General features: G+C 35.5%; 1 protein-coding gene across 1 annotated transcript; it reads left to right on the top strand.

Annotated features, from left to right (window-relative positions):
- Window positions 1-14,669: 14,669 nt before the first annotated feature.
- Window positions 14,670-15,817, top strand: LOC133828834 (NAC domain-containing protein 83-like). The gene is made up of 3 exons (XM_062258922.1): window positions 14,670-14,973; window positions 15,087-15,337; window positions 15,435-15,817. Exons 1-3 carry the CDS (start codon window positions 14,766-14,768, stop codon window positions 15,702-15,704), a joined length of 729 nt encoding a protein of 242 aa, XP_062114906.1. The 5' UTR covers window positions 14,670-14,765; the 3' UTR covers window positions 15,705-15,817.
- Window positions 15,818-26,483: the final 10,666 nt, after the last annotated feature.

The raw sequence follows: 26,483 nt of genomic DNA, 5'->3' as shown, positions 1-26,483 counted from the left end.
AAATGATTATATGCATGTGTTATGTGAATTATATTATAATATGATGTTAAATGCATGCATGTGAGACCACATTTGATTGTTAGGGTGTTTTGGTAATTTGGCCCGTTGAGGGCATATTTGTGTATTTCGGTGCATATTGTGATTTATGGATGAGATCCCATTATTATGGAGGCATATTCGAGCTATTCGGCATGAGACGGTCTTATATTATAAATTAGCGGTTTTTTCATAACGGGGTCAGTTATTGGGATATTGGATAATGAGAATGTTTATTTGATGATAAATTAGGAGTTATTGAGATCAGGAGGAAATTCTGGGAGTTTTGACTATTTTGCCCCCGGTGATGTTTTTGGGTCCCCGAGCATTAGGTTTTATTTGAGATTACTTAAGCTTGAAGTAGTTCGTCAGATAGAACCGTACGTTTAAAACACCTTTCTCTCTTCCCGTTAGTTCCTTTTAACGTTCGAGGCAATTTCGAAGAAATCTTGAGTTCTAGGAGTCGGAATCAAGCGAGGATCGAGGCATAGCGATCCTAGGAAAGATTGGAAGCTTCTTGACCGAAGGATTTAACGGAAAACAACCCAATCAAAGGTAATATAAGCTTTAAGTTTTGAGTTTTTAGAGTTTCTAAGCTTTGAATTGGATTTTGTGAATCGTTGAGTTTGTGATTCGTTTGAGCCTAGGGATTTGATGATTTTGGATCATTGGGATGTTTGGGAACTTTGATTTTTGGATTTGGAAGTGTTTAGGTATGTTTTTGGAAGGTTTTAAATGGGAAAAATCGAGTTTATGGCAGGTCCTCGGGTGGGGGCTGCGACCCAAGCTCGAAGAAGCTGGTGGAGGAATTTGGGCGTAGTGGGCACTGCGGCACTGGGTAGTGGGCGCTGTGGCCCTTGCTCCTGGTGTGGCTGGGGACCGCGGCTCAAGCTTCTAGGGCCGCGACTCTTGGGTGGTTTTGAGGCCAATTGAGTGTTTTGATCTCGGGAACTTGGTTTTAGGCCCCGGGATTGTTCATACTACCCGGATTAGTGGGATTCGATGTCCCAGAGGCTAGATCTTGGTTCGGGAGCTTTTTTTATCCATTTTATTGATGGTATCCCACATTTGGTTATGACTAGGTGACCGCTAAGGAACTTAAAGGTTGATCGTTCTCAAGGGTCGTTCTTATATTAACTCTCGCTCGAATCAAAGGTAAGAAAGCTGCACCTTGTGTATATGACATGCATGATTGTTGTTGAGGCATGTTGGTTATTAAATGTGGACATTGATTGCATATTAAATGCTTAGCAACTCCGGCTTACTTGTGTATGGCACTGACTAGTCAGGGTCGGCATTGGTCGCGTATTACTGACCTGAGAGTCAGAAACGGCATAAGCGTCCTGAATGCAGGACTGATTAAAGATTAGATCTAATCGATATAAGTGTTGAATGACTCTAGGAGCATTAATGCTGGACCGACCCTAAGGTCGATGAAACTTATAAGCGCTTGACTAGTCTAGGACTAGTTACTCAGAGCCAAGGCCTAAGGCGTAGGTGATTGTTTTGTCACGTGGCTAGGGAGCGGAATCCCATGGTTGTGACTCTATGGTCATGAGTAGGATATATTAGTGACCAGTTCATCGAGCACCTATCTTGATAAGCTAGTGAAAGGATCACTTATTTGTAAAGCCCCGGTGACCCTATCGTCACATGGCTAGAGGGAACGGAACCCACCTTAGTGACTTTTCAACTGTCACTCCTTTATTTTGGATTGAGAGTTCTGAATGATTATTATGATCATCGTTGATATTATATTCATGCAATATTGTGTTTTCTTGCTGGGCCTTGGCTCATGGGTGCTATGTGGTGCAGGTAAAGGGAAAGAAAAGCTCACCCAGCCTTGAGTGGAAAGCTTAGGTGGTGCTGTGCACATATGAGGCCGCTTGGCCACCACGACCAAGGAGTTCTGAGAGGAACTAGAGGTTTACCCTATTTTTGCCGCTTAGGTCGGCGGGTTTGTAAATGTAAATAGTAATGACCATTTTGAGTTATAAATAACTTGTAAATGTTTTTATGGGCCCATGAACAATTTTATATTTTAAACAAAATATACCATTTTCTTTTGATTGGTTTTCCACCTGAACCTATTAATAAAACCTAGAAGCACGTTTTTAACCAAAGAACTTGGGTAGTGAGTTAAATTCACGGTTCATCATTCACCGTAACGGTCTTGGGGTATCCAAGGTGTTACAACTTGGTATCAGAGCGTGCCAAGGTTAGGGTTCCTGTAGACTGGCTGGGCATGTACACTCATCACTGAAGTCAAGCTCGACTCATGGTTTGGTAACTATTTATGTAGTTATATGTATAACTGCTTAAATATAGTATATATGCTTTACCTGTATACATGAGACACCATGTTAAACCTGTGCCCTGAATATTATATCCTCAGCAACCGTGTGCTAAATAGTACTGAAATTGCTGGAACATACTTATTAGTATTGTTGATTGTGAATTATTATGTGATACATGCTAAGTGCTAAATGCTATAATCATGTATCTATTTGTATATTTGTATGACTGTGGAATATGATAACTATCTATTTGTTCTTGGACCGTAAGGCGGCAAGAGGTTTAGTTATTACTACTTGATTGGTCGTATTGACTATTGTTTCAGCAAGGTATAAGCTAATAAGAATGAATCTAGGATAGACAGATATGTCAGTTAGCCAGAGTGATCAAGGCCAGAACAATAATAATCAGGGTCAAGAGAATGACTAAGGACAGATTCCACAGCCAGCTCCTGCAAACTGGCAGCAGTTAATTAGCGATCTGCAGGCTACAGTGTTGAGACAGGGGGAAGAACTTCGTCTCCTGGGACAATAGCAAGCACCTGCAGTGGCCAGTGTATCAGTGGCACCTCTTGTGTCGGTGCCAGCAGCTGAGCAGCTGCCTGAGGTTGGAAATAAATGGGAGCCTCTTTATGAAAGGTTCAGGAAGCAGCAACCTCCAGTTTTTTAGGGCACTACAGATCCTGCCAAGGCAGAGTAGTGGATGAGTATGATTACCACTATCCTGGACTTCATGAGGGTGACTAGTAACAAGAGGGTGGCTTGTGCCACTTATATGTTTTGGGAGGATGCCCGAATTTGGTGGGAGGTTATTACCTAGACCAGAAATGTTAATGCCCTGAGTTGGGAAGAATTTCAGACTCTATTCATCGAGAAATATTATAATGATTCCATCAGGGCGGCAAAGGCTGAGGAGTTCATTAGGCTACTTCAGGGAGGTTTGTCAGTCACTGAGTATGCCTTGAAATTTGATCATTTGGCAAAATTTGCCATGGAGCTGGTGCCCACTGATGGGACCAGGAGAGAGAGATTTCTTCAAGGGCTACAACCCAGATTAGTTCGTGATGTACACATTACCACTGTGGCTGGGGTTACTACCTATGCACAGGTGGTTGAGAAGACACTCATAGCTGAGAGTGCAGAGAATAAGATCCGGCGAGACAGTGCAGCCAGAAAGGAGTTTAGGAGGACAAGTCCTCCATTTGTGGGTTCAAGTAGGGATGGAGGCCCCAGTGATCAGAAGAGGAAGGTTCTTGACACCTTCCTAGTTCCAGGTCCTGATCGGCGGCCCCGTGGTGTTTCAATGGGTCGTCCAGGTGGTAATGAAGCTTGGAAGTCTTACCTGAATGCCATAGATGCAAGAGGCGTCATTTGGGAGAGTGTAGGGCAAGGGTCTGCTTCTCATGTGGAGCAGTGGGTCATCTTAAAAGGGATTGCCCCAAGATCAGAAAAGAAGAACCCAGGAAAGCGGATAACTCAGCCCCAACTTGAGTGTTCGCGTTGACACAAGCAGAAGCTGAGGCTTCTCCCTCAGTAGTTACAGATTAGCTTTTTAGTGCTGGAACCCCTTATAGTGTTTTGATTGATTCTGGTGCTACACATTCTTTTGTTGCTAGTAGTATTATTGATAGACTGTGTAGACCCTGTAATTTTTATGTTGTGGGGTTTGGAACTCTGTTACCCACTGGGGAGTTAGTGGTATCCAAGAGATGGGTCAGATCTTTGCCAGTGATAGTGGAGGGTAGAGAGTTATCAGTGGATTTGATAGAGTTAGTTATGACTGACTTCGACATGATATTGGGTATGGACTGGTTAGCGAAGTATGGGGCAACCATTGATTGCAGAAGGAAGATTGTCACCTTTGAGCCTGAAGGTGAGGATCCTTTTGTGTTTGTTGGTACTGTGCATGGACCTTGCATACCATTGATTTCTGTATTGAGGGCTAGGGATCTATTGCAAGGAGATTGTATTGGATTCTTAGCCAGTGTTGTTGATACCACTCAGGTCGTGCCAGTGAGACCAGAATAGACCAGACTTGTTTGTGAATTCCTGGATGTGTTTCTAGAAGATTTGTCAGGGTTTCCACCGCACAGAGAGATAGAGTTCGTGATAGAACTAGCACCAGGGACAGAGCCAGTGAATTAAAGGTACAGTTGTAAGAACTATTAGATTTGAGTTTTATCAGACCTAGTTTCTCACCTTGGGGTGCGCCAGTTCTATTTGTAAAAAAGAAGGATGGTTCTCTGAGGATGCGCATTGATTACAGAGAACTGAACAAGCTGACAATTAAGAACTAGTATCCTTTGCCAAGGATAGATGATTTGTTCGATCAATTGCAAGGCAAGAAGGTATTCTCAAAGATCGACATTCGTTCTGGTTATCATCAGTTGGGGTCAAGGAGGGAGATATACCGAAGACTGCTTTTCGTACTAGGTATGGGCATTATGAGTTCTTAGTCATGTCTTTTGGATTGACTAATGCCCCTGCTGCTTTTATGGATCTGATGAACAGAGTGTTCAAGGATTATCTGGATCAGTTTGTGATCGTCTTCATTGATGATATCCTGGTTTATTCTCAATCTGAGTCAGAGCATGAGCAACATCTGAGGTTGGTTCTACAGAGACTGAGGGAGCACATACTATTTGCAAAGTTCAAGAAATGTGAGTTTTGGTTATCTCAGCTATCCTTTCTTGGGCACATTTTCAGTAAGGAGGGGATTAAAGTAGATCCAGCGAAGATTGAAGAAGTCAGAGATTGGCCAAGGCCGAAGAGTACTTCTGAGGTTAGAAGTTTTCTTGGATTGGCAGGTTATTGTAGGAGTTTCGTGGAAGGATTCTCAAAGATTGCTACTGCATTGACTGAGCTGACACGCAAGAGTCATAAATTTGTGTGGTCAGATAAATGCGAGAAAAGCTTCCAGGAACTGAAACAGAGATTGATTACAGCTCCGATTCTGAGTCTTCCAACAGACCAAGAGAAGTTTGTGATTTATTGCGATGTTTCTCATTAGGGTTTGGGTTGTGTTTTGATGCAGTCAGAAAAGGTAATTGCTTATGCTTCTCGTCAGCTGAAGGAGTATGAAAAGAGATATCCCACTCATGATTTGGAGTTGGCGGCTGTGGTCTTTGCTCCAAAGATATGGAGGCATTATCTTTATGGAGAAAAGTGTGAGATCTATACAGACCACAAGAGCCTGAAATACTTCTTCACTTAGAAAGATTTGAATATGAGACAAAGGCGTTGGCTGGAGTTAGTAAAAGATTATGATTGTGAGATTTTGTATCATCTAGGAAAAGCCAACGTGGTAGCTGATGCTCTAAGCCGGAAGGGTCCGGGACAGATTTATGGTGCGAGGCTGATAGCCAGAGAGTTAGCAGATGATATGACCAGAGCTGGTATAGAGTTGTTGATGGGCCAATTGGCCAATATTACGCTAAAGTCTACACTGTTGGAGAGAATCAAGGAAGGTCAGTTGAGTGATCCACAGCTGATCAAGATCAGAGAGGATTTTTTGGCTGGAGCATCTAGAGATTATACAGTGTCTGATTTGGGCTTGTTGAGATATAAGGAGCGAATATGTGTTTCGTTAGACACTGCTATGAGGCGAGAGATTCTGGATGAATCTCATATTACACCTTACTCTTTACATCCAGGCACCACGAAGATGTATCAGGATGTGAGATCATTGTATTGGTGGCCGGGGATGAAGAGGGATGTAGTGGAGTATGTGGCTAAGTTCTTGATATGTCAGCAGGTCAAGGCTGAGCATCAGAGGCCGGCAGGGTTATTGCAGCCTCTGGATATCCCAGACTGGAAATGGGAAGACATCACGATGGATTTCATGGTGGGCTTACCCAAGACTATTATATTTGGGTGATAGTGGATTGCTACACCAAGTCAGCTCACTTCTTGCCAGTGAGGACTACTTATACAGTTGATCAGTATGCAGATCTCTATGTGAGAGAGATCGTGTGCCTTCATGGAGCACCGATGTCGATCGTGTCAGATCGAGACCCCACTTTTACTTCCAAGTTCTGGGGAAGTTTACAAAAGGCCATGGGTACATAATTGAAGTTCAGTACTGCTTATCATCCTCAGACAGATGGGCAATTTGAGATGATGATCCAGATATTAGAAGACATGCTGCGAGCATGTGTGCTAGACTTTGGTGGATCTTGGAATAAGTATCTACCTTTGATAGAGTTTTCCTACAACAACAGTTATCAGTCTACCATTGAAGTTGCACCTTATGAGATGCTGTATGGTAGGAAGTGAAGATCTCCCATTCATTGGGATAAGACAAGTGAAAGGAGATACTTGGGTCCTGAGGCAGTTAAGAGGACCAGTGAGGCCATTGAGAAGATTAGAGCTTGGATGCTCGCTTCTCAGAGTAGGCAGAAAAGTTATGCAGATCCCAAGCGCAGGTACGTGGAGTTCCAAGTGGGAGACTATGTCTTCCTTAGAGTCTCGCCATGGAAAGGGGTGAGAAGGTTTGGGAAAAGGGCAAGCTGAGCCCTAGGTTTGTAGGTCCATTTGAGATCCTGGAGAGGATTAGTCAGGTGGCTTACAGGTTGGCTTTGCCACCGGCGTTGTCAGTGGTGCATAATGTGTTTCATGTTTCAGCTCTTCGAAGGTATGTATCTGATGTGAATCATATTTTGAGTTATGAAGATCTAGAGGTTGAGGCAGATCTCTCATTTGAGGAACAGCCAGTCCAGATACTTGACAGAAAGGATAAGGTCCTCAGGAATAAGACGATACCTTTGGTAAAGGTATTGTGGAGGAACAGCAAGGTCGAGGAAGCGACCTGGGAGCTGGAGTCAGATATGCAGAGTCATTATCCTGAGCTGTTCAGGTAAATTTTGAGGACGAAATTTCTGTAAAGATGGGATATTTGTAATGCCCCGAAATCCCTAATGCAGTTTAGTGCTTGGATTAGTAGGCCGGGAGTGCCATAATTGTTTAATTATTCCATTAAATGATTATATGCATGTTTATGTGAATTATATTATAATATGATGTTAAATGCATGCATGTGGGACCACATTTGATTGTTAGGGTGTTTTGGTAATTTGGCCCGTTGAGGGCATATTTGTGTATTTCGGTGCATATTGTGATTTATGGATGAGATCTCATTATAATGGAGATATATTCGAGCTATTCGGCATGAGACGGTCTTATATTATAAATTAGCGGTTTTTTCATAACGGGGTCAATTATTGGGATATTGGATAATGAGAGTGTTTATTTGATGATAAATTGGGAGTTATTGAGATCAGGAGGAAATTCTGGGAGTTTTGACTATTTTGCCCCCGTGGATGTTTTTGGGTCCCCAAGCATTAGGTTTTATTTGAGGTTACTTAAGCCTGATGTAGTTCGTCAGATAGAACCGTACGTTTAAAACACCTTTCTCTCTTCCCGTTAGTTCCTTTTACCATTCGAGGCAATTTCGAAGAAATCTTAAGTTCTAGGAGTCGAAATTAAGCGAGGATCGAGGCATAGCGATCCTAGGAAAGATTAGAAGCTTCTTGACCGAAGGATTTAATGGAAAACAACCCAATCAAAGGTAATATAAGCTTTAAGTTTTGAGTTTTTAGAGTTTCTAAGCTTTGAATTGGATTTTGTGAATCGTTGAGTTTGTGAGTCATTTGAGCCTAGGGATTTGATGATTTTGGATCATTGGGATGTTTGGGAACTTTGATTTTTGGATTTGGAAGTGTTTAGGTATGTTTTTGGAAGGTTTTAAATGGGAAAAATCGAGTTTATGGCAGGTCCTCAGGTGGGGGCCGCGACCCTGTTCTTGGGCGCCGCGGCCTAAGCTCGAAGAAGCTGGTGGAGGAATTTGGGCGTGTTGGGCGCCGCAGACCTTGCTCCTGGTGTGGCTGGGGGCCGCGGGTCAAGCTTCTAGGGCCGCGACTCTTGGGTGGTTTTGAGGCCAATTGAGTGTTTTGATCTCGGGAACTTGGTTTTAGGCCTTGGGATTGTTCCTACTACCCAGATTAGTGGGATTCGATGTCCCGGAGGCTAGATCTTGGTTCAGGAACCTTTTTTATCCATTTTATTGATGGTATCCCACATTTGGTTATGACTAGGTGATCGCTAAGGAGCTTAAAGGTTGATCGTTCTCAATGGTCGTTCTTATATTAACTCTCGCTTGAATCAAAGGTAAAAAAACTACACCCTGTGTATATGACATGCATGATTGTTGTTGAGGCATGTTGGTTATTAAATGTGGACATTGATTGCATATTAAATGCTTAGCAACTCCTGCTTACTTGTGTATGGCACTAACTAGTCAGGGTCGGCATTGGTCGCGTATTACTGACCTGAGAGTCAGAAACAGAACAAGCGTCCTGAACGCAGGGCCGATTAAAGATTAGATCTAATCGATATAAGCATTGCATGACTCTAGGAGCATTAATGATGGACCGACCCTAAGGTCGATGAAACTTATAAGCGCTTGACTAGTCTAGGACTAGTTACTCAAAGCCAAGGCCTAAGGCCTAGGTGACTGCTTGTCACGTGGCTAGGGAGCGGAATCCCATGGTTGTGACTCTATGATTATGCAGCAGGATATATTGGTGACCAGTTCATTGAGCATCTTTCTTGATAAGCTAGCAAAAGGATCACTTATTTGTAAAGCCTCGATGACCTTATCGTCACATGGCTAGAGGGAACGAAACCCACCTTAGTGACTTTTCAACTGTTAATCCTTTATTTTGGACTGAGAGTTCTGAATGATTATTATGATCATCGTTGATATTATATTCATGCAATATTGTGTTTTCTTGCTGAGCCTTGGCTCATGGGTGCTATGTGGTGCAGGTAAAGGGAAAGAAAAGCTCACCCAGCCTTGAGTGGAGAGCTTAGGTGGTGTTGTGTACATATGCGGCCGCTTGGCCACCACGACCAAGAAGTTCTCAGAGGAACTAGGGGGTTTACCCTATTTTTGCCGCTTAGGTCGGCGGGTTTGTAAATGTAAATAGTAATGACCATTTTGAGTTATAAATAACTTGTAAACGTTTTTATGGGCCCATGAATAGTTTTATATTTTAAACAAAATATACCCTTTCATTTTGATTGGTTTTCCACCTTAACCTATTAATAACACCTAGAAGCACGTTTTTAACCAAAGAACTCGGGTAGCGAGTTAAATTCACGGTTCATCGTTCACCGTAACGGTCTTGGGGTATCCAGGGCGTTACAACCCCTAGGTCAAATAAAGGTTTCTAAAGACTCCCAAGGGCAAAATTGACATTTTCCACCTATTTCGTTAATCATAATTAACACTCTCCAATTCCCACTATTCTCGATATTCTCAAATACCAATAATTCATATCCCGTTACCCTTTAATTTCCGGCAATGCACTAATCATTAAAATCACTCCGAGACTCGCCCCGAGCCTCGAACTTAATCTCGTTATGACTAAACCACTAATTTTCACTCAAAGATCATCTCATGCCGAATGGCTCGAACAAATCCACATTATAATGTGGTCTCAACAATATGTCACCGACATGCATACAAATATACAATTACGCCCTCAACGAGCCAAATTACTAAAACACCCCTGTAATGAAATGTGGACCTACATACATGCATTTAACATCATATTATAATATAATTCACATAAACATGCATATAATCATTTAATGACATAATAAAGTAATGGCCTCCTGGTCTACTAATCCAGCCATTAAACCGCATTAGGGATTTCGGGGCATTACAAGAATTATCAAATTATTAGATTAAATAAAATTAACTACAAAAATGATAAAATGTAATTCACCAAGAAAATCCATGCTTTTGAAGAGTATTAGATTATTATTTAATCGAAACTTTGTAATAAACCAATAAATAGGATAAATTATTGGAAGACAAACTAATAATAATTAATTAATTAATTAGATCATCATGAAAAATACATTTGAGCTAAAAAACGCGGGAGAAGTATTAATTAATATGCGATGCGAGGGTGACTATAGTACTACGTAGCTCAATATTGACGAAACTTTCTTATGCGTTAAGCTAATGCATGTTAACTTTTTTTCCAAAGAAAAAAAAGGCACTTCTCTTTGACAAAATGAAAATATAAACTATATATATATGTATATAAATATTTATATAAGCATGTCAGTGTAAAACTTTTTTCTTATATACTTTATCACACAACACATGATACCCAAAGACTTCATGCAGGGATTGATACTCGACTGTCCATTTCATAACAAAGAAAGATATCATACATATATATGTATCAAAGAAAAAGGAAAAGATTTATTCTCAAATCACTATACAAGGAATAAGTTCCTTTAAGTTTTGACGATAAGATAATATCTCTTCTATATGATTAGTGCGTAGATTACAAATTTTTTTGATTTTTTTAATGTTAACTTTAACAAAATATTTTTATATTTAACAGAATATTTTTATATTTAACTGTAGTTTGTAAACACTTAAACTTAAATAAAATAAAATAAATAATTAAAAAAATTAAAATAAGATATTTTTGAAATATTTTGCAATGATAATTATTTAAAAAAATTAAAATATGATATTTTACAATAATAATGATTTAAAAATAATAAAATCATACGTTTTATACATAAATTAAATTAAATTTAAACTCACTTATTAGAATAATATCATATTAAACATATAATATAATCTATTTTGAATTAACAAAAAAATATTTTTTTTTAAAAAAAACATTAGCAAGAAAATTTAAATTTAAAATCCATGTATAATATTTAATATTACATCAAACATATAATATATAATCTCTTATTGTTACTGTCAAATTCAAAGTATCTAGTATATATATATTCATATCATTTCCTTGCCAAGTGTCTTTTATACCTAAGAGCTATGCTAGAGAAATATTAAAGGTTATTTCTAAGATATTCAAGATCATAAAGATTAAAAAAAAAGTTGGTATATATTTAAATGAGTGTGAGATACCCATGTGTAAAAACAACATAAGACATTTAAAGGTACATTGATTTAGTCTAGTCTTCTAGATCATCATCATAATAAATAATTATTAAGTAAAAATATAATAATAAATTTTTTGTTACTGGTTTTTGAAGCAATGACTAATGCCATTTGCAAAGACGAAAATGAAGACTACTTTGTTCGAGTGAGAAAGGGTTTTTGGTCTATATTGCATGAAAAATAAAAAAGAGAAGAAGATCAATATATATAAAAAAGCACATCTTAGCAATGAAGAAAAGTAGACCGATCCGATAGTAGTTGACTACAACTTTCAAAAGGCTTAGCTTTTTTTATTTTATTTTTTTCTAATATGAATCTATGAATGTACATTCGAATTTCATCAGAAGTACTAAGTCTTTATAATGAAATAAAACTAATAATTTATAATACTAAAGTCCAATTATATATATATGCATGCCATTCAAAAAAAGAAAAGAAAAGAAAAGAAAAAAAAGTACCCAACAGAGACAAAAGTACATTTAGGGAGCTTTCTGAGTCATGGATCCATATATAGTGATGGAAAGTAGTAGTGGTACTTAAAACTAATTAAATCAAACAAATTAACCACTATAAGAAAGCAATAAAAAATCCATGTGTAAAAAGCATATATATATTTATAATCAATGATTCAGGTTAGCTTTAGTTGTTAATAATTCCCTTTATTATCTCCTTTAAATTTATCTGTCTAGGGAAAACAAAACCTGTAGGTCAGGGTATTATAATTATATTATTTTACACTCTTTCAATATATATAAAGAAATAAAACTAAATTACTTGTCTCATTAGCATGAATAATGGTAACTATTTATTCTACCCCTATTATTATCAATGTATACATTAATTAGCTTAGATTTTAAATAAAATAAACTTATAATAACCTGCATTATAATTTATAAGTTGATACTAATAACTATATGCACGTATGTATATATGTGAATTTATTTATATTTAATAGTAATATTAAGAATCTGAGTATTTTCTTTATATAAATATATTTAGGGGTATTTGCGGCATAAATATTTAATATTTTACACTTGTAAGAGTTAAATACCTAATTTTTTATTTTTACGGTAAAAAAACTCAATGTTCAATATATATTAAAGATAAATACATAATCTTTTTTCTTTACGGCAAAAATACATAAAGTTGCTAAAACATTACTTTTGTCAGTACATCCTGTGTTGGAACTGTTAAGCATATTGACTAAGCAGACATTTGTCACTCTGTAATCGGTCTATTTCATATTTTTTTAAAATATTTTAAATTAGAAAAATGAATTGAAAAGACATTTTAAATTAATACAAATTTAAAAAATATATATTTTGATAATAAAAATACATAAATTACAGAGTGATACATATCTGGCGAGTTAATACTTAGCAACTCTAACAGATGAGGTATTGAAAAAAGTAATGTTTTAAAAACTTTAAGTATTTTTGCCGTAAATAAAAATGATTAGGTATTTTTTGTCGTAAAAATACAAAATTAAGTATTTAACTGTAACAAGTGTAAATCATTGAATATGTATCCCATATATTTATATAAATGGGAATATTCCAATTGGATAAGTAGGTTAAAGTGCATGGTTTAATTTAGATATAACCTTATAAATTGTAATTATTTTATACGTTGTCCATGGGATTGGGAGTTATTAATTAAAGCACTATTTTCACTTGATTCTGCGTACATATATAAAAGGACATATTATAGAACAACATCAATTTATTATAGTTTTTTTCATCAAATAATAATAAAGTAGAAATGTGAATACTTTTTATGGGAAAATCATGCAAGTTCGATTAATAATAACCAAAGAGCATTTAATAGCAGTGACGGAGCTAAAACCATTTTTTTTTATAAAGATTATTAATATATATACCAAAATATATAAATATATAATTTTTTCTCTAATTTTATGGGACCAATATACATTTTTACATATATTTATAATAATTTTTTTCAAAATTACATTGTACGAAAAAAAAATTAGGTCCCCCTAGTTTATTTGTCATTGATTAATTTGTATTTTAGGATCAAACTCAAAACTTAAATTGTAGAAAGAAAAAAAAACACATAATCAGAAAAATAATTCGGCAGAGCATAATGCAGCACATCATTGCTAATGATCAATTTAGGCTTAATGATTTATCAATAATTAATTAATAATAATCCCTACTCATCAATATACCAACTAATGTCACTCTCTGATCAGCTATATATAGGGCAAAAAGAAAGCATGCATGAAATCATATATAAATTCATAACAGTAATAAAAAAAGAGACATAAAACACACGCAGTACAATGATGAAATCATTATTAAAAAAATATAACATTATTACTATATATATTTATATATATATAAATATATATAGGATACTCTAGGGTGCATACCTTAAAATATATGCACCATTGAATATTTTTTGTATTTCCGGTTTGTGAATTGTTTTTTGTGCAATTTCTTTAATGACCGTATTTATTATAGTTATTTATAGCATCATGTAAATTTTTATGAAATTCTGAATAATTTACATTGCTGAAAACTAGGTTCAAACAGTTTGTTATACGCATGACTAATTTTTTCTTACGTATGTGGAAAACAACATGTTTGAACCTAGTTTTCGGTACTATAAATTATTTAGAATTTCCTAAAATTTGTAAGATGTTCTAAATAACTATAATATACACAATCATAAAAAAAAACCGCACAAATAATTGTTCACGAGGAAAAAAAAACACAAAAAGTATGCACCGTAAAATTATCCTATATATGGTGTGTTTTGTGTATATAAATTGTATATATTGAAGTGTGTGCATGGAAAAAACGCCACTTAGGACTAGTTCAGTCTCAAATTTTAATTTCCACCCTCATAAATTTCTTTACCTTTTTTATATTGTTATTTCACTTAATTAGTTGTTTTTTCTCAATACATTTGTTCACCACACCTATATGTAATAACAATGTCTTTTTTACAGACAAGTTTTAGTTAACTAATAAAAAAAAGGCAATAATACAACATATCTTTAATAATTTACTCAAAATGTCTATAACAATTATTATATATATTTTTTAAACGTTAAATAATGAACACCATTGATTCATATTATATATATATAGCTAGAGTTAAAAGTCTATATATATATATATATGCCACATCTTTTCAATTATCATTCCCCCACGTCGTAGACCAAACAATGTTATTATTATTTTACATTATATAAAAAAGTAACCCAAAGTCTCTTTCCAAGTCACAATAAGTAGTGTATAGTTAAAGACATATCTCCTTTATTATATCAGTATAAATACTCAACATCTGATTCCTTGACCTTTGCTAGCTCTTCTTCTTTGACATTATTTATACATATATAATTCGAAGCTATCTAACTAATAAATCTAAACCAAAACAATACTACATATATCATTCTTAATTGAAAATTCAACATGAACAACAACAAGTACAACTTTGTCAGAAACAACAATGGAGTGATCAAACTACCGCCTGGTTTTCGATTTCAGCCAACAGATGAAGAGCTTGTGTTTCAATACCTTAGATGCAAAGTCTTCTCTTGCCCACTTCCACCTTATTCTTCTGACATTGTTCCTGAGATCAATCTTTGCAACTATGATCCTTGGGATTTGCCCTCATCAGGTATATTTAATCATCATTGTCGTTTATGCCATCTTCATGTCGTTTTTTCTTTTCTCCATACATACATATCATCTCATAACATTTTTTGTTTTGTTTTTTGGGTATGTACTTAGGTGATTTGGAGCAAGATAGGTACTTTTTCAGTAACAAAGAAGCAAAATATAAGAATGGGAACAGAAGCAATAGGAGAACAAGTTCTGGTTATTGGAAAGCCACTGGCTCAGACAAGAAGATTGTATCTTCAACAATGAAACATATTGTTGGGACTCGAAAGACTCTTGTTTTCTATAGAGGAAAGCCTCCACATGGAGCTAGAACTGATTGGTTCATGCATGAATATACTCTAACTTTCGATCCACAACAGGTATACATATAATATATATATATATCATATTCAATGTTTGTGTTTAGTATACACACACATCATGTTTATATATATAATTGTTTTCTCTTTTGTACAGATTACTCAGAACCAAACAGAACTGAACTGGGTACTTTGTCGAATATTTTACAAGGACAGAAGTACAAAGAAAGATGTTGAGGATGATCATCATGAGGGAACTAGTGTTCAGAATTGGAGGGAAAACAATTATGAGCCTAAAATGTTTGATCTTGTTATGGGGTGTAATGTTAATTACAATAATATGGGGCCTGTATCATCATCAGCATCATCTTCTTCAAGCTCAAGTTCTTTTACTGATGTAACCTCAAGTAATGCTACTTATTATTAATATGCATGCATGCATGGCATATGATGAGGAAAGCAGTGGCTGCAAAATTTGTGAGAATTATGTATTAATTGTACCAGAGACCACCAAAAATAGCAATTTCTCTTTTGTGGCCATATATATACTCTAATGTCAGCTGGTGGTGGGGGTTTATTAATAATTTATTATAATGTTATATTTAGAGAACGAAAAATAAATCATTATTTTGGTATAAAAAAATGGGTAGAAAATTTAAGTAAAAATTAACCAATTAAACTGATCGACTAATAGTAATATTGATATAATCATATATCCTTGTTGTGCATGGTTAAGAGCCAATTAAACTCTGGTGTAAGTAATATAGGTAACCGATTATATGTTGAATTATCTATTAATTTATTATTATTATTATTATTTTGGGAAAGGATGATATGAAACTAATTTTTAGATTTTGCATTTGGTAGTTGCACACTAAACAAAAATAATAATAATTAATCGATCCAAAACTAGCTAGCTAGTACTAATATTTTGCAGATCATCAGATATAGTATAAGCTTTATAAAGAAAAAAAAGTTTTTAATTTGTGCATATTGGCTAAATTATAATTATAAAGGACAATCAAATAGTTGAACTCCCTAATAAAAATATCAATAACACGTACATATTTGAATTAATTACACGTTATTAACTATACTAAATTCTCATTAATATACATTTTTTAATAGTAACATTTATTTTGCTGAATATATATATATATATATATATATATATGCATGAAAGCTAGCTACCACTCATATAATACTGCAAGAATCTTTAGCTTTCACAATAAAAGGCAAAGAATTTTTTTTTTATTTTGGTGAAAGAAATGATTATATTGAGGTATATGGTAGAGAGCTAGTGAGTGAAAAAGAGAGGCGCAAAGCATTTGCATCAAGAAATTTCTTTATATTTAATTGAGACAACCATGTCCAAAATGAAAAGTACTTTGTTAGGCATGTGGGGTTCACTTCATCTCTTTTTTGTTAGAATAACAATCTCAATTTAATGAGAGAAAATCAGTAAACAAAAATACAAAGAGAAGGTTTAAAAATTAATTTAATCGCTTAAAGTCAATTCATCTTTTAGAAAAAAGAACATTCCATTTAATATATATATATATATATATTAGGTGCAAGTAAGATAAAAATATGTTAGAATATATCTATCATAAGTATATAATCTTTTACTGTAATCTTTTATATTTGTTAGCTATGTAAAATCCCTTTCACTACAAGAAACAAGCTTTTTGCCGGCGCAAAAACAACTTTCACCGGCGTAATTGGTGAATTGCACAGGCAAAAACAAACACTTTTGCAGGTGCAATTCGGGGTTGCGCCGGCAAAAGTGTTCGGTTTTTAAAAAGGGTGGTACCTTTGCTAGCACAACCCCGAATTGTGCCGGCAAAAGTACCATCAGTTTTCAAATAAAAAACCACAGACTTTTGCCGGCACATTTCACCTAACGCGCCGGCAAAAGTCAAACGTGCTTTTTCTTTAATTTTTGCACGTTTAAGGCTCTCTTAGCTCTGTTAGGGCTGTGCTATGGCGGGGAGACCTAAACTTCGGAAGAATGCGACTAAGGCGACGAAGAAGAAAAAGTCAGGTCCAAGCTCATCGGATCCGGTCAAGAAAACGAAATCAATGGACGAGGTTTTGGGCGTCGAAGAGTTTCGATGCTCTGATTCGGAGCAAGAGGTTGAAACTAACATTGATATTCCTCTAATTGTCACGAAATCAAAGCAGGTGGTTGATGAAGGGATCATTGTCTCTCCACGCTCAACGGAACAAGAATTGAAGAAGCAATCAGAAATTCGAAAGACTTTTGCATCAGTTATGGGAGCTCGATCAGAGAAGAGTCAAACAGGTAATATCGTGAAATCCCCTGTTCTGAGCTTTGAAAAGGAGGTAATGGGAGAAGCTGTGGGTTGTGCTAAAATTAATGCAGAAGACATATTGGATGAGGTACAGTTTTGGAATTCAGCTCTTGTTTGCTATGTTTTAGGAGCTAATCCTCCAATTCATGTGATTGAAGGATTTCTGAGGAGAATTTGGAAGAATCAAAATTTGGATAGGGTGAGTTTGCTTACTCATGGTATTTTCTTGGTTCGATTTCATTCGATAGAGGACAGAGATAGAATTCTCAAAGGGGGATATATGTTCTTTGATAAGAAGCCTTTAATCTTGAAGGCTTGGGATCCTGATGTGAAATTTACCAAGGAGGATGTTTGGAAAGTTCCTGTTTGGATTCAGTTACGTAATCTTGAGTTGAAGTATTGGGGAGAAAGATCAATGGCAAAAATTGTCAGTTATTTAGGGAAAATGCTCAAACAAGACCAGGCGACTCTGAATAGAGATAAACTTCAATATGCCAGGGTGTTAGTTGAAATGGAAGTTACAAAAGGGTTCCCTACTCAGATAAGCTTTGAAGATGAAAAAGGGCATTTGGTCTATCTTGAGGTTTTTTATGAATGGAAGCCTGAGAAATGTGACATATGTAAAGGAATAGGCCATACAAGTTCTTTATGCAAGAAAGGGAAGATGATGGAGCAACCGAAGAAAGTTTGGCAACCTAAAGAAACAACAAGGAATCACATTAATTTGGATACTTCAGCTGATGTAGAGGATAACCAAGTGTTTCAATAGGTTAAAGGAAAGAGAGTGATGATAGCTAGTCCATCTCAAGTGAATATTAAAAATGCCTTTGAGGTGTTAGAAAATGCCACTGTTAAAGAGGTGCAGGTGGGAGAGGTTCTTTGTGAGATGAGGTCCATTATTGATGGAGGGGGTGACCCTCCACCAATAGATGGATAGAATATTCATTTGGAATGTCAGGGGCATCAACAAACCTTCTAAACAATTGGATGCCATGAAAATGATTAATAATAAGCAGATAGGTTTTGTTGGGCTCCTGGAGACTAAGGTTAAGGCTAGTAAGTTAGGAGCCTTATACCTTAAAATGTTTCGAGGTTGGTGTTTGTCTCATAATCTGGCGCATCATTATAATGAGATAATTATTATTGCTTGGAACCCTATGAGTTTTGAGGTTAATATTAAAGAGTGTTCCAGTCAGTTTATGCATTGTGAGTTAAAACCAAAAGGTGGAGATTGGTTTGCTTTAACTGTAGTTTATGCTGTCAATGATAGTAAAGGAAGAGAGCAACTGTGGCAATATCTTGTTTAGTTAGCGAGTGGAATTCATCTACCGTGGCTAGTTGGAGGAGATTTTAATGCAGTTCTGAGTGCTGAAGATAGACTTGATTACAGGGGTAATACTGAAGAGATGATTCCTTTCCAGCAATGCGTAGCAGATTGTGATCTAGAAGACATCAAATACAATGGAAATTACTTCACTTGGAACAATAAACAAGAAGGCAAAGATAGGGTGTTCGCAAAGTTAGACAGATTCTTAGCTAATCGGATTTGGAGGGATAAATATGTTTCAGCTGAGGTGACGTTTCTTCCTGAAGGAGATTTTGATCACTCTCCTGGTATTCTCACCATTTATCCTAATATGCAGAATATCAAAATACCTTTTAGGTATTTTAACTTTTGGAAATACTTAAGAGGTTTTACTAAGTTAGTGAAGCAGGTGTGGTTGATTAAAATGGCTGGTACTCCTATGTTCTGTTTGATTTCTCGCCTGAAGTATCTCAAAAATGGGTTAAAAGAGTTGAATAGTCAAGGTAGAGGAAATGTAGAGGTTAGAGACCATGAGACCTATCAAAATATGATTCAGCTTCAGCAAAGTTTACAGCATCAGCCCACTAATATCCAGCTGATTGAGGAGGAGAGCAAGGCGCGACAGTTGTATAAAGAGGCTCATAGGAATTATCTGGCTTTTCTTAGCCAAAAAGTCAAGCTTGATTGGTTAAAAAGTGGAGATGAGAATACAAAATTTTTTCATTCTAGCATGAAGAAGAGAAGGCAGCAAAATACAATTTATTCCATACAAGATCAGGCTGGGAGATGGATAGATAATCAGGAGGGGGTTGTTGATGCTTTTCTGAATTTTTATCAGTCTCTTTTGGGAACTTCTCTTCCTAATAGATCTAGAATTCACAAGAGGCTGGTGCAAGAAGGGCCTGTGGTTTCTCAATTCCAGGCAACATGGTTAGTGCGGGATTATTCTAAAGAGGAGGTGAAAGATGCTCTTTACTCTATCCCTGATGATAAAGCTTCGGGGCCGGACGGATATAATAGTGCATTTTTTAAAGACACTTGGGAAATAACAGAGGCTGGTTTGACAGAAGCTATTTTATCATTCTTGAACTCTGGAAGATTGTTGAAGCAGATAAATGCTACTACTGTGACTTTGGTTCCGAAAGTGATTTGTCCTAAAACTGTGAGTGATTATAGACCAATTGCTTGCTGCAATGTGGTCTATAAAATAACAGCAAAAATGATTTGTAAGAGGTTAAGAGAGGTTCTTCCTGGTATCATTTCAGAAAATCAAAGTGGTTTTGTTAAAGGTCGTCGCATTGCTCATAATATTATGCTATGTCAAGACATGGTTCGGGGCTATGGCAGAAGAAGTGCAAAATCTGCTTGTTTGTTCAAAATTGATCTCCAAAAAACTTATGATTCTCTAGACTGGGATTTCCTTAGAGAAATGCTTGAAGCTTTAAAATTTCCTCAGAAATTTGTTGATCTTATTATGGATTGTGTTACCACTCCTCGGTTTTCCTTTTCCATTAATGGTGCTCTTCATGGATATATTCATGCTCGCAGAGGTTTACGTCAAGGTGATCCTATATCACCGCTCCTTTTTGTGATTGGCATGGAATACTTGTCTAGAATCTTGTCCAAGGTGTCTAAGGAGGCTGACTTTAAGTTTCACCCAAGATGCAAAAGTTTACAGCTCACTCATCTATGTTTTGCAGATGACCTTCTTTTGTTCTGTAAAGGAGATTACAAAGCAGCTACATTGTTGCTTAGGGGTTTTAAACTGTTTTCTAATTCATCAGGGCTCCAAGCGAACATAAGTAAGTCAACGGTTTATGGGGCAGGTATGGATACTAATTCTATTGATAGGCTGGTGGAATTATCTAGTTTTCCGAAATGTAGCTTGCCTTTTAAGTATCTTGGTATGACAATTTGTGCCAAAAGATTATCTAAATCTGATTGTGTTTGTTTGGTGGAGAAAATGGTTAACAGGATTAGGATTTGGAGTAGTAGAAATCTGTCTTATGCAGGTAGAATTGTCTTAATTAATTCAGTTCTCCTTACTATTAATTCTTACTGGTCTCAATTGGTAATCTTACCAAAATCAGTTTTGCATAGTATTGTCCAAGTGAGTAGAGCATTTCTCTGGAAAGGAGTTGACAGGATTAGTGGCTCGGGCTATGTTTCTTGGTCTGATGTTTGTCGCCCTAAAACAGAGGGTGGTTTGGGTTTTAAAGACATTGAGTCTTGGAATTTCTGTGCTATGGGCAAACATGTTTGGGACATTGCTTCTAAGAAGGACAATTTATGGGTGAAGTGGGTAAATGCTATCTATATCAAGCAAGATGATTGGTGGGATCATGAAGCTCCTATTGATGCTAGCTGGTACTGGATTGGAAGAGGATAGTGCAAGTGAAAAATAGAATTAAAGCTGTGTTTTCTTTTATTGAATTTCAGAAGTTCAATTATACTATAGCAGGGATGGTTTCTAAAATGCATTTGATTGCTGGCAGATGGAAGTTTAATATGATTTGGGATAGATTTTCTATCCCAAATATAGATTTATCATTTGGCTTGCTCTTCTTGAAAGATTGCCAACATTTGACAGGATACAGAGATTCAAATTGCTTCAGAGTGTTAGTTGTGTGCTGTGTGGAAAGTTTGCTGAATGCCATGCTCATTTGTTTTTCTCCTGTAGTGTGAGTGCTAAAATTCTGGTTGAAACTCTTCAGTGGAGTGATATTTCTTATCATGGTCATGACCTTAAGAACCTTTTGAAGTGGATTGGGAAAAAGAAGCTCTCTCAAGGCAGAAGGAAGATTGTTTACAGTATTATATCAACTGTGGTTTATTTCATTTGGCACAGTAGAAACAGTATGGTTTGGGACCAAAAGTTTATCTCCATTGATGTTATTGTTAGAAATATAATTCATTGTCTGAAATTGAGACTTCAGAATATGAATTTAAGTAAGCTCAATAGAGTAGATATTATTTGGGTGGACTCCCTGTTAAGAGTTTGTAATTAATTTGTTTAGGATGTTTGTTCTCTCTTTGTAATTGTTGTGTTGGAATACAAAGCTCTCTGATTTACCAAAAAAAAAAATTTTTTTTTGCACGTTTTCAAGAAAGTAGGTGGGTATACTTTTGCCGGCGCGTTTCGTTGCGCCGGCAAAAGTCGTACTAAGTAAAATGACGACGTTTTGTGGTAAGATTTAATAAATACTTTTGCCGGCGCAACAAAATGCGCCGGCAAAAGTTATAACGATATTAGACCCGCCGTAAGCTTCCTTCTTCCCCATTTCAGTTTTGTTTTTCAGAAAAAAAAAAAAGCTTCTCTCTCTCTCTCTCCTCTGTGTTAATTTCTCCGACCACCCCGTGAGCCATAATCCCACCGTGGCTCAGCTCATATAGTGAAGCTTCTCTCTCAAGGTTAGTAAATCAAATGAGAAATTTTTTAGCATTTTTAGATTTTTTTCTCTATATTTCGTTTTGTAATTGTATTTTTTTTTTATTCTCTCCCTATAAACAGGTGTGTTATAGCTCCAATCTCTTGGTGGAACAACTCCAAAGATTAGTTTATATATATATTTATATATGTTTATATATATATTTCGGTTTACATATATATATATGTATATTTATTTCGGTTTATATATATATTTATATGTGATTATATATATATGTATATATCAATTTATATATATCAGTTTATATATATGTATATATATTTATATGTCCGGATATATATATATGCATATTTAAATTTGTCTTTTTTTTTTTATATATGTATATATGTTTATCTGTATATATGTAAATGTGTGTGTACATATGTTTATTTAATGTTAAATTTTTTTAGAAAATTAATTAATATATATGTATGTGTGTGATATTTGGTATTATAATTATATTTTTCTGTTAAAAAAACAAATAAATATGTGTAGTTTTAGAAAAATGAGATTAATAATGAAAAAAATATGGTTTTAGTATTTATTAAAAAAAAAACTGATTTGAGTATGTATATTTTTTAATTTTAATGCTTAATATGTATATTAAAAAATAGATTAGATTATGTATATTAAAAAAATATATATATTATATTTTTTATATTAAATATTATTTGTTTATAAATATTTACTAAATAAATTGTTTTATTGTTACTGATATAAAAAGATTTGATATATGTTATTAATCTTGGTTTATGTTGTGCATACTATGAGAATATTCTGTATATTGCTCTGGGAATATTCTGGTTATATATGTGTTTAATTTGTAGGTTTTTCAATTTTTGGGATAGTTTGAAATATAGTCGTTATGCTGCCCAAATTTTGTTGGAGTTAGTAAAATTAATAAAAGTTTAATAATTAATTAAATAAAAATTTAAGTATAATTAAAAATTCATCAAAAAAATAATTTTTAAATGTAATTTAAATAAAATAAAATTACCAATCATAATAATTAATAATAAATTTTAACATTAATATTAGATGTTTTATAATTGAAAAAGTTAAAAATATAAATGATTTAATAAAATATAAATATAATAAAATTGTTATTGATTAAGTAAATAATTCAATACAAATTGAAGAATTTAATAAAAAATTACAAAATGAAATTAATGTATAATTAAATTAATTTTAAATTAAAAATAATAAATAAGTAAATGTTAAAGTAGACTGGTCAAATGACACGTGGCACTACATGATTGGTCCACGTTGTTATTATTTTTAAAATAATTTCCAATTTATTTTTTAATTTAACAAAAAATAAAATTTACATTTAAAAAAAAAAATTCATATTTTTTTTCAATTTAAGATTAATTATGAAAAATACTTTTTTTTTTAAAATTTAATTTTTTATTGTTAATATCCTCAAATTTTTTAATTTATTATTATTATTATTATTAAAAACTTCCTATTTATCATTTTGTCTACTTTTTTTCAATTAAACATTAAGTAATTTTGTTTAAAATCCAAGCAATAATTTAAGATTAAATATTTTTTTTTACTTAATCTTAAATAATTGATTAAAAGCAACTGTTGACTGCGTTTTTAGCCAACAACGTGAGAACATCAATAATGACAAGCCTTCAAGAGAATGTAAACGACAATAGACAGTTTTAATAAAGAAAATAAAGAACACGCAAGATTTTTATAGTGGTTCAGCCCCGATTGTCGGTAATAGCCTAATCCACTTAGAGTTGTGATTTATAGATCCGTACTCAAGATCAGATGGACTGAGCCAACTGAGTTTCTTCAGTACAGATTGCAAAAATACAAGAGTTCTCTCAAATTTCAGCACTTTCTCTCTCTAGAATACTCAGACCCAATTTTCTCTCTCTAGAAAGAAGAAGCAGAAGAAGCCCGTCTCTCATCCCCCAAGCCCTCTATTTATAGCCCTGGGATACTCAACTGGTATCCCCTTTAGATAGGGATATTTTATTATTCATCTTATATTTAAATTACAAAAAATATATAAAATACAACAGATTCCTCAATTTGAGTGAGGAATGAGAGATTCCCGGGTGCCCAGACCGATTCTTGCTAAAGTCGTTCCGGGGATTTTGACGTAGTCTCACATGCATGTTGATTACTCCTTCAAGCTTTCCTTGGCTCAAGACGATGCATGCTTGGCTCTCCTCGGATCAAGGTGGTCCGAGCCAAGCACCTCTTGCCTTCTCCTCGGACCAAAGTGGTCCGAGGCATTTTCCTCTTGCTTCTCACCTCGAACAAGTCCGAGCATACCTCCTCCAATCAAGGTCCGATCGAACCTTGTGGCCTTCTCCTCGGACCAAGGTGGTCCGAGCCATCCTCATTGGCATCTCACCTCGGACAAGTCCGAGGCACTTCACTTGGCATCTCAGCTTGGACAAGTTCGAGGCATCTCTCCCTTTGACATCTTCAACCATGTCCGATCGGACATTATGTAGCCTTCCCTTGGCTGAAATCTAAGTCCCAATCCTTGGCTTGCATGGGACTTCTTTTCCTTAGCCTCCTAGGATGCACTCTCCTTAGCCCTCCTAGGATGCATTCTCCTTAGCCTCCTAGGATGCATTCTCCTTAGCCTCTTAGGATGCATTCTCCTTAGCCTCCTAGGATGCACTTCCCTTAGCTTTCCTCGGACCAAGGTGCACTTGGCATGGTTATGACCTCTTTCAAGCAGTCCAAATTCTTCGTTAGTCTACCGGGTCACTTTATCACAACTCTGAGGAGTCAATGTATTTATTGACTATTTAATGTGTCTTTTACGGACCATGTACTGCCATTTGTCACCTCTATTGCCACGCCATTGATCTCTAATTTTTGGGTATAACAGCAACAAATTTGATTTTTTTTTTTAAAAATGAGAAAAAATTATTTTTTGTTACTTTTAAATTGAAAAACAATGTAAAAATCCAACATCCGTTGTCTATTAGTTGCTGAGACCTCTCTGGCTCTGATAGGGCTTTGCGATGGCGGGGAGACCTTGGCTTCGGAAGAATGCAATGCAATGGAAATCGCCGGCGACGAGAAAGAAAAAGGGACCAAGTTCGACGGACCCGATCAAGAAGACTAAGACAATGGACCAGATTCTGGAAGTGACTGAGCTTACAGTTACAGATTCTAAAGAGGAGATTTTAGAGGATAAACTCGATGGTGTTACCCATATCCAATCAGTGGAAGCAATTCATGAGGAAATTGGAGATGGAAGTGGAGTATCGCTTTCCCCTAAATCGTCTGAGAAGCAGCTGAGACAGATGGCTGGGATCAGGGCAACGTTTGCTGAGGTTATGGGTAAGATTAGTGCTACAAAGGCTAATACTGGTAAGGCTACTCCTAAGTTTTCGGTTCTGCATTTTGAAAAGGAAAATATGGGTACAGTAGGAGGAATTGCTAAAATTGTTGAGGATGATATTAGGGATGAAATTCAATACTGGAGTTCAGCAATTGTGTGCTACGTGTTGGGGACTAATCCTCCTATACATGTAATGGAAGGGTTTTTTCGAAGAGTTTGGCAGAAACAGGGGATTGACAGAGTAAGTTTACTGGGACATGGTATATTTCTGGTGCGATTTCACTCGGTTCAGGAACATGATGGAATTCTATTAGGGGGTTATCAAATTTTTTATGGTAAACCTCTCATTATGAAGGCCTGGAACCTTGATAAGAAGTATGTGAAGGATGAGATATGGAAAGTGTTTGTATGGATTAAGCTGATGAACCTTGAAGTGAAATATTGGGGGGAAAGAGCTATGGCTAAGATAGTCAGCTCAATTGGAAATATGATTAAACAAGATCAAGCCACTTTAAATCGTGATAGATTACAATATGCTCGGCTCTTGGTTGAAATAGATATGACTCATGGTTTCCCTAGCTCTGTGCAATTTGAAGATGAAAAAGGCCAATTAGTATCTGTTGACATCAGCTATGATTGGAAACCAGAAAGATGTGATACTTGCAAAGGTATTGGACATTTAAGCAATGTGTGTAGAAAAAGTAAAGTGGTAGAACAGTTTAAGAAGGTTTGGCAACCTAAGCCTCAGCTTGATACAAACAAGGAGAGCAATAGATCAAAGGCAGTAGAAGAATTGGGATTTCAAGAATCTAAAAGGAAGAAAGTTCAGATG

The sequence above is a fragment of the Humulus lupulus genome, chromosome 4, assembly GCF_963169125.1.
Source record: "Humulus lupulus chromosome 4, drHumLupu1.1, whole genome shotgun sequence".
NCBI classification, from domain to species: Eukaryota; Viridiplantae; Streptophyta; class Magnoliopsida; order Rosales; family Cannabaceae; genus Humulus; species Humulus lupulus.
This window is presented reverse-complemented; position numbering and strand designations above follow the sequence as displayed.